General features: G+C 38.1%; 1 protein-coding gene across 2 annotated transcripts; it reads left to right on the top strand.

The window, feature by feature from the left end:
* Nucleotides 1-297: 297 nt before the first annotated feature.
* LOC149557267 (transcription factor bHLH62-like) lies at nt 298-5,391 on the top strand. 2 transcript variants are annotated; one of them, XM_089831970.1, is made up of 9 exons: nt 298-911; nt 1,320-2,523; nt 2,687-2,914; nt 3,058-3,123; nt 3,238-3,306; nt 3,408-3,479; nt 4,138-4,356; nt 4,525-4,618; nt 4,824-5,391. In XM_089831970.1, exons 2-9 carry the CDS (start codon nt 1,444-1,446, stop codon nt 4,859-4,861), a joined length of 1,866 nt encoding a protein of 621 aa, XP_089688096.1. In that variant the 5' UTR covers nt 298-911; nt 1,320-1,443; the 3' UTR covers nt 4,862-5,391. The 2 variants fall into 2 exon arrangements, with proteins under 2 accessions (XP_089688096.1, XP_089688095.1); XM_089831969.1 differs by lacking the exon at nt 298-911 and having other exon boundaries at nt 968-2,523.
* The last annotated feature ends 3,098 nt before the right edge of the window (nt 5,392-8,489 follow it).

The raw sequence follows: 8,489 nt of genomic DNA on the forward strand, positions 1-8,489 counted from the left end.
AATTATTAATGTACCTGAAAGCTATGATCTTCGAACTACTCACAATGTCAACTCTAAACTTAAATATAAAGATTTTGTAATTGGGAAATCAAATTTTAAAACCCGCATTTTTTTAAAGTGGGCTTTTAAAGAAACCTGTAATCTTTGAATGCTGCTTTAAGCTTTCAAGTTCTGACCAAATAGATTTCGAACTCACCCATGCATTTATTCTCTTGTGCACTTCTCATAGCAAACCAGTTGAACTCTTTTATGACAGTTGGATCGTATAATTGACCGAGTGAGTAAGAACGCAGATTCAATTTACTGCGATAGAAGACACATTGAATGTGGGGGGAATTAATATTTTAGGGGAATTGGACGGTGGCTAATCATTCATCAACTCGGTTTGCCATCACCGTCATCATCTTCCCTCCAAATGCAGCGCTAAATTTTTCCTATTTCAGCCCAAACCAGCTCTTCTTCTTCTTCCGCTGTTCATTGCTGTTTGAATTTCATGCGTGACATTGCTTCTGCAAATTTCTCGTGTCGCATTGCTGAATCCATTGATTTTTAGGTAGGGCCAGAGGAAATTTTAGAGAGGGGCCACCAATTAGGGTAATGGGTATAATGCAGATCTGAAATCTTGGGGAAAATTTGGGTTAAACTTGGGATTTATTTGAGGTGGGTGAGGTGGGGAAGGGATGCTAGTACAGGAAGATGATAAATCAGGTGGGCTGGTCTCCTTAAATGAGGGAATTGAACACTGTACAAGGACAATCTATGAATGCAGTGTTGTCTGAGCATTGCATTGTGTATGGTGTTTCTGTTAGTTGCAGTCACAATCAGTTGTATGGTTGGTGAAGGGGAACATCTGTCACTTTGACGTCGAAGGCCCGGCATAACACATAGCATTGATCACGGAGCTCTCCAAGGTCAACTTTTTCACTCTTTTCGTTTTCTTAAATGAAAAGAAAAACACTGACTAATTATTCTGAATATCTGCCTGCTTTTTTATGTGCCCTTGTCCAAAGGAAGAGCCCTCTGTCGCCAGTTATATTGATATTGATATGCCGCTTCCCAATCCGTAATACCCAGATGGGCAGCTTTGGGAAATGCAATGCATTGAAATACAATAAGAAACAATCTTTGACTTGTTGCTTCTCTCTCTCTCTTTATCTATGTCTACATTATAATTCCTTACAATGATGCATTTATAGCAGCAATATATTAGCAATGCCCTACTTCCTGGTTGCATTGTTTTACAAGTTACAGTTTTAATCACTTTAGGGATAATGCAGCTTTTGACCATTCCATAATTGTGACGTGGTGATCTTTCTCAGGATTCTTAAGCAATGATAGACAGGAAGGAATTGTCATAAGAAGCTGGTTCTTTGTTATTGTTAGATCGGATTGATTGGTGCCGCTTGAACTTTATCCCCTTTTGTGTTCCTAACTTTAATCTTAATGGCTTCTGATGGTAAAGAGAACTACGGGTTTCCTACTGAGACGTCCTTGAATTATAAGTCGTCTGGGCCTACACCTGCTTCTAGTTGGCAGTCTGCCGTTGCAGATGCATCAGCCATGAATGCCCAAGAAGGTCCTATGAGAGTGCCCACTTCATCTGAATGTTTATCTAGTTCCTTTCTTAGCCTGGGTTGGGAATCCAATATGGAGCAGAGCATGGTGCCTCCTTTTCAGTCTTCATTGGGTTCAGTGGTAACCCCTTTACCAGCTGCAACAGCTAGCCTATCTTCTGATGGTAACATTGTAATGAGAGAATTGATTGGGAGACTGGGTGCAAATCTTTGCAATACCGGAGGAGGAGGAGTCTCTCACTCATCCCCGGCTATGGGATCCACAATGGACACAGTTCTTAATTTGGTTACAGCTTGGAACCCTCTCAATTCCAACTCAAATCTTAATCTCGGGGTAGATCCGTCCAAAGGAGGATTCTCCATGGAAGGGGGAACACCACTTCCTCCTCCACATAGTTTAGCACAGTTCTCTTCAGATCCTGGATTTGCAGAAAGGGCTGCCAGATTTTCTTGTTTCGGGAACAGAAACTATTCTGATCTTGCCAATCCATTCAATTTTCCAGAAGCTGAACCGTCGTATAGATCTTCACCAGTTGACAGTTGTCAGATCCCAAGAGTGCCCAGTAATCAGTCGCTGAAAGCTGGACTTCCAATTAACCTCTCTAACATGGTGGAAATGAAGGGTTCAAGTGGCTCTGAGCCCACCCAAGATGGGGCAGAAGCTGAGTTGAGAATGGCTGACAGGAAATTTAGCAGGCTTTCGAGGTCATCTACACCAGTTTCAACCGATGACATGAGACAGAGACATAGGATGTCTGGGAATGAGTCCGATGAAGCGGAATTAAGTACTGGCCGTGAAGAAACTTCGAGTTCTGACCATGTAGCTGGGAGGGGTGGAGGCTCCAAGAGCTTCAATGAAATCAATGGCAGGAAAAGGAAAACGCTCTCTAAAGCCAAATCAAAGGACGCACCGTCTTTAGTTGCTTCTCCAGGCGGAAGAGAGACAAAGGTGAGTATTTGTGAATTGAAATTGATCAACTGCTCTACTATACAATGCAGTTCTGTAGAGTGTTAAAAAGATCCACGTTTAGCATTAGTATACAGTTGCGTTCATTGTATTTAGGTTACATGGAAACCTGCAGTATAAATGTAATGACAATTTGGCTTGACAGAGTCTGGAGGCAGAAGATTCTGAAGGGAAGCGATTCAAAGTTGCAGAAAGTGGTTCAAAGGAGAAGGATGATTTAAAACCCAAGGCTGAACAGAATTCAAATGGCAACAGTGAAAACAGTCTAAAGCAAACCAAAGAAAATGTTAAAGTAGCCGAGCCACCAAAAGATTACATACATGTGAGAGCAAGAAGGGGGCAAGCTACCGATAGCCATAGTCTTGCTGAAAGAGTAAGCACTTGGCTAGCCATTCCATCCTAAAGGATTCAGTTTAACCTTTTGCTTTTGAAAGTGTATCTTATGATCCTCTATTCTTACACCTATAATTGTAAGCAAATTGACACTTGAATGCAAATGGATTTAATGTATGACAGGTGAGAAGAGAAAAAATTAGTGAACGCATGAAGTTTTTGCAGGATCTTGTACCAGGCTGCAGTAAGGTAGAAAATGGTTCTTGATTTCTGAAGTTTTTTCTTTCTTGGGTCTAAATTTAACATTAATGAATGCAAGTTTTCTAGACACATGTCAAATTAATGAATGTACTATGCCTGTAGGTAACTGGCAAAGCAGTAATGCTTGATGAGATAATAAATTACGTGCAATCCCTGCAGCGACAGGTTGAGGTAATATTGTAGATTCTTTTTACGTGAATTTGATCGCCATCTTTTGTCTAGTTTTATCCTGTGCAATGATTTAACTTGCTTCTCATTTTGTTGTAGTACAGTTTCTATCTATGAAACTTGCAACTGTCAACCCTAGATTGGATTTCAATATGGAAGGACTTATTGCTAAAGATGTAAGTTCTGTTAATTGTTTGAGAATTCAATGCTGGAATAGTTCATGAGTTTTATATCTCAGAACTTTTAATATGTTGTTATATACAAGGTGAGGTCTGATGGTGAACATCTTGATTGCCAGATAATCAACAAATTCTCTTAGAACTAATTGCATGCTTGTTCAACAGGGAGTAAGCTATTAGATTTCCAGAATCCATATGAATGCTATGCCGTTTTCTGGGTCTGATTGGATAAAAAAAATTATCATTGATGCTTCAGACAACATAATGAGAAGAAGGATCACAGTCTGTGATCTGAAATGTTGATGATAAACTTTTTTTACACAATTCAGCTCAGAAAACAGCATAGCACTTGACTGGGATTGTTCTCCCTCCATCATCTTGCTGTAACCTTTTTTGTGAACTTCTAAATTGCTTGAAAATTTATTACAATTATTTGATAACTTCCATCTCTGTTTCTGAGATTCCCCTGTATCTTTTATGATGAAGAGAAAACAAAAAAAGGAGTCATAATTCATTTTCTTAATAACATAATTGATTTCAACATATATAATAGTGTACTCTCTTTAGTGGATGAAATGACTACGAACTTTGTGAATAAGAGAGTCTTGGATTAAATGGGAAGGAATCCTCATCTGTAGTTTTGTGATGGCTCCAGATCCTTCAGTCACGTAGCTCGTCATCACGGATGCTGTTTGGCCCTGATACATCTCCTGCATTTCCCCAACTTCACCATCAACAACTTTGTCCTGTCCAAGGTGGTGTAGCCAGTGGAATAGAGGGACATGGAATGGCAAATCCAGTGGAAGCTGCACTCAGAAGGACAGTCAATACCCAGCCACTTTTTATTGATGGCTATGGAGATTCCATTTCTCAGGTACTTCAATGCTGTAGGTGGATTTTTTCAACTTGATGAATTGCACTCTCACATTGTTGTCACATTGTTTGCATTCTTTCTCGGTGGACAATCCCTTGTATGGAATGATAACTCCCTACTTATTTTCTGAGTTCAATTTTTGCACATACTGAATGTTTGTGTTTGCAGATTGCAAATATCTGGGACGAGGATCTGCAAAGTGTGGTGCAGATGGGATTCGGGCAAAACAATCAAGGCCCTTTAACATCTCAAGGATTTCATGGTAAGGTTGAAAATCAGAAGCTAAGCCTTAGTCCCACATTCAAAATTTTGTATTTGCACAATAGGCCAATACTAATGGGCTGAAAGTAAACAGTTGGAGCCTTGCTTGTTATTTGGAACTTTGAATTCCCCAGATAGCAAAAAATTTGCCTACTGTTCAAGCTCTTCCATACTAATGTCCTTACCATCCCTTTTTCTGATTGCAGGTCCACTATCAACAAGCCAAATGAAAATTGAACTTTGACTCCAAATCTCCAACTAATCTTACCTCCTTACGCGTGATTTGAAATAAGATGTTCAGGAATTATTAGTCTTTGGTCGGGTGTGAGCACAATTTGGGAGCTCTAATTATGGACAACTGATACCAATCAAGTTCTATATATTGGTGCTCCGAGCATTCTGTACATATGGGTGAAGTTCACTGGTTCTCCAAAGTATACGTTTTGGTGTTTGAATCTCTTCGGTAACCAGTCAGAAAGATTGTTGATCTCATTTTTTGCAAGGAATTAATGACGGGATTAGTATAGTTCAAATCATGTATATAGTTGGGCCGGATTATGTCATGTGGTGTAAAGTAATACCACATGCACGAAAGCTAGAAATCTGAGGGAGTTTGTTTAGCTTGAGCTGATTAATTGGACATTAATGACCTTATTTTTTTGAATCCTGGATTCATTCAAATCTGATTGTTGCATGAACTACCATAGACAAGATGCAAAGAGATGTTTGTGTAAAAATAATGTCAAAGTTCAAAGTTGTTATGAAGTATGATAATCTGGGCTCTCTAGTATGTGATCAAGAACTGAAGTTTTGCTCCACTAATTGGAGTCCTGTTAATTGTAGGTTCCACCTCAGATTTATATCATGGTTAATTAAATGAAATATTATCCAGCACTTCTTTGTTAGCTACAAACATGGGTTTTGTTAGTCTTAAAATAGTATTTAATCAAAGCAAATAAATGCATATATTATATAGAAATGAGCAATAGAGTGTCTAGTCTGCCTGTAACTACTCCTGGTCTAGTAGTGTCATAGAACACATGATTTTAAGAAAAAGGTTTATGTCTCCTTTCAATAAGAAGTCCTCGCATTGCCTTTCTGCTATAACTCCAAACGCTAGAAACCAACTATCAGTACATCCATTCTTTAATAAAAGTTATAAAACAAAGCATTAATGGTCTAGCCTGCCTGTAACTCATTCTTGTCTAATGGTGGAATAGAATTGATGATTCCAAGAAGGGGTTGATGTCTCCTTCAAACAAAGGAGTTCTCACTATGACTTACTGTTGCAAATTTCTATCACTAGAAGCTGACCATTAAATCCTTGATGATTGTTTTTGGGCTGTGTATATAAATTTGAAGAGTATTTTGCTAGATTTAGCTTGCTGTTATATGCCCTTTTCTCCATGTCTCGTTTATTTTTATGTTAGAGGTTGTGTTCCCTCTTCTTTCAAGGGAAGTAGGAAGGAGATTTTGCAGGGCAATCATCTTGTTTAATACATTCTTCTTGATGGTGGTTAAATAAAGCTCAGATACAAGGCAGTGAGATACCCTGCTTTGAGAAGTCTTGATAAGATTTATGCCAGGACTTATACAGATCTGGCTTAACCAATAAAACAAGTATTGAGAAGCGATAGCATAGAGGCATCACAATGACAGAAAACGGAGCTTAAGATAAATTATAGACAGGTCCTTTGGCACGAAGAATATGATCTGCTACCTACATGTTGAATCGAAGGTAGAGGAATATTCCAGCTTCGGGACATACAAAGAATGTGAAGCTCATGATTTTCTCCCAGCCATGATAGACCGATCTAAGGAAGTTATTTTGTGATGGGTTTTCAGATATTATAAAATTTAATAATGAAAGAAAAATTATGTTAAAATTTAGATTATTATTATTTTATTGAAATAATGCAAAAGAATACAAATAGAGAGACAGCAAATGCTGCTCCAATATAACATAACCTTCAGAGTTGCAGCATATATATTTTAACACATTGATTCATGATAAAGGCAAAGCAACAAGGACATATATGTCTTACATTAAAGATAATGCTGCATTGTTCAACGTGCTCATAATACTATCAATGTTGAAAAAATTCAATGCTTTAAACCCAATGTCATGATCACATTCCTTTTGCTGAGCATTTTTGTAGTCAATCGGATAAAGAGGGGTAAAAATTTATTAAGACAAAAAGAAATACAACAAGGAGCTCCATCTTAAGCAACAAGTTCATCAAGTTCTTGCACCATCTCAAGGGAAGTTGCCCCCTATCCATAATATCCAGCCTGGAGCATGATTAGAAGCCCATTTGGCTAAACAATCAAATGCATTACAATGTGTACATTATGATGAATATTGTATTTTACTTCATTTAATAAAGAAAATTCTTTGTCAGCGGTATACGAAAGCTTAATGGTGTGTCTATGCATCTCTATAATTAAATAATTAACTTTTTTTTTAATGAGTAAGTTGTTGATTATATTATATTATATATTATATGTTAAATATACACATTCACAACAAAATAATGGTTGTGGACATGAGGTGCACCAGAGTATGCTAATGTTTACCCCATACATAAGTGGTTTGAGGTAATGTTGGGAATGAACCACCTCTCATTAGTTTTATCCTTCGCCTCCTAATTTATATTTTCATTTTGTGGTAGAGAAATAGAAAAGGCTAATTGGCCCATTGAGGGAAGCACTTTGAATACTTAGATGTTAGCCCGCCTTTACCACCACCAATCGACAACCTCATGCCACTTGTAGGCCTCCTAAAGACAACATCTCTAGGAGGGGAGACATAAGCCGAATTGCCCCTTTGGGTGGCAAGGAGCTTGGGAATTAGGATATTGAGAGCATTGGGTTGAGAAATTGTAGTTGTAGGCAGAGAACAACCTTGAGAAGTAGAATTGCCTTGGGGCACTGACAACAATATACATGATAATGCTTCAATGATCTAAAAGTTCATAAAGGTGAGCCAACTTCAACACCACTTTATTGATGCAGCTATAACATAACATTAGAGCACATGGACCTTAAAAAATGTTAAGAAAATTGTTTATAATGTTGACTTTGAGGTGGAAATTGTTGACACCCCTCATTGTTCCAATAAACTTGCTAAGGAAAAGGGGAATGTGCCATCAATAAACTTAACATTGAAAACTTAAGAGGAGACTAAATGTAGGAAAGACCCAAAGAAGGGTTCCTCTTACTGGGTCTTTGAAAGCTCCAAATGTGATATGTCCCCCTCCCCCCCCACAATCTGTAAATAGGACATGGTAATGTAGTTATTGAGGAAGTGCTAACCAGGGTGGCTCCCTCTAGTAGCCAAGACACTGGTGGTATTATAGCCAAATTTGAACACCAGATTGCAGGTTTGGAAAGTGTGATTCAACATCTAAAGATTGAGGTTGTAGGTCTAAGCAACAAAGTGAGTGATGTTAACGAATTCTTGTTGAAGATGATGCATGCATCTGCTACCACTCTCTGCCTTCAGTAGGAGAAAGTGATTGGTGGGAAGTTGGAAGATAAGGAAGATAACAAGGACCTGTTCAAAGTCCTCAATCAGGAATGGGCCAACATCTTGTTGTCCAAGAGGCTCTAGAAGGTTAACTCATTTTGGCTATGGGTTTCTTAATTCTTTGTGATATTGCTAGTTGTGGGGGTGGTTTAAGGGTTTCTTTGCTAGCTTGGATGCTAAGATAAATTGCTTATGTTTCTACCCGCCATGGCATATTATACTTACTAAGTTTAAGACTTACTATGATAGCTTAAGCTCATATAATGTCTTGATATATGACTTAACTTGTGGATTAGTGGTTTTTGGAAAATAATTTTTGATAGAGGTATATATAGATTTGGAA

Source organism: Cupressus sempervirens, chromosome 5 (genome assembly GCF_028749045.1).
Source record: "Cupressus sempervirens isolate cs-2001-9-10 chromosome 5, ASM2874904v1, whole genome shotgun sequence".
NCBI classification, from domain to species: domain Eukaryota; kingdom Viridiplantae; phylum Streptophyta; class Pinopsida; order Cupressales; family Cupressaceae; genus Cupressus; species Cupressus sempervirens.

Bases quoted from the DNA above. Each gene is read 5' to 3' on its own strand.
- LOC149557267 (XM_089831970.1), top strand. From the start codon at position 1,444: ATGGCTTCTGATGGTAAAGAGAACTACGGGTTTCCTACTGAGACGTCC. The intron at 2,915-3,057 runs GTAAGCACTTGG...AATGTATGACAG, and splicing joins GCCATAGTCTTGCTGAAAGA to GTGAGAAGAGAAAAAATTAG. The intron at 3,480-4,137 runs GTAAGTTCTGTT...TGATGGCTCCAG, and splicing joins AAGGACTTATTGCTAAAGAT to ATCCTTCAGTCACGTAGCTC.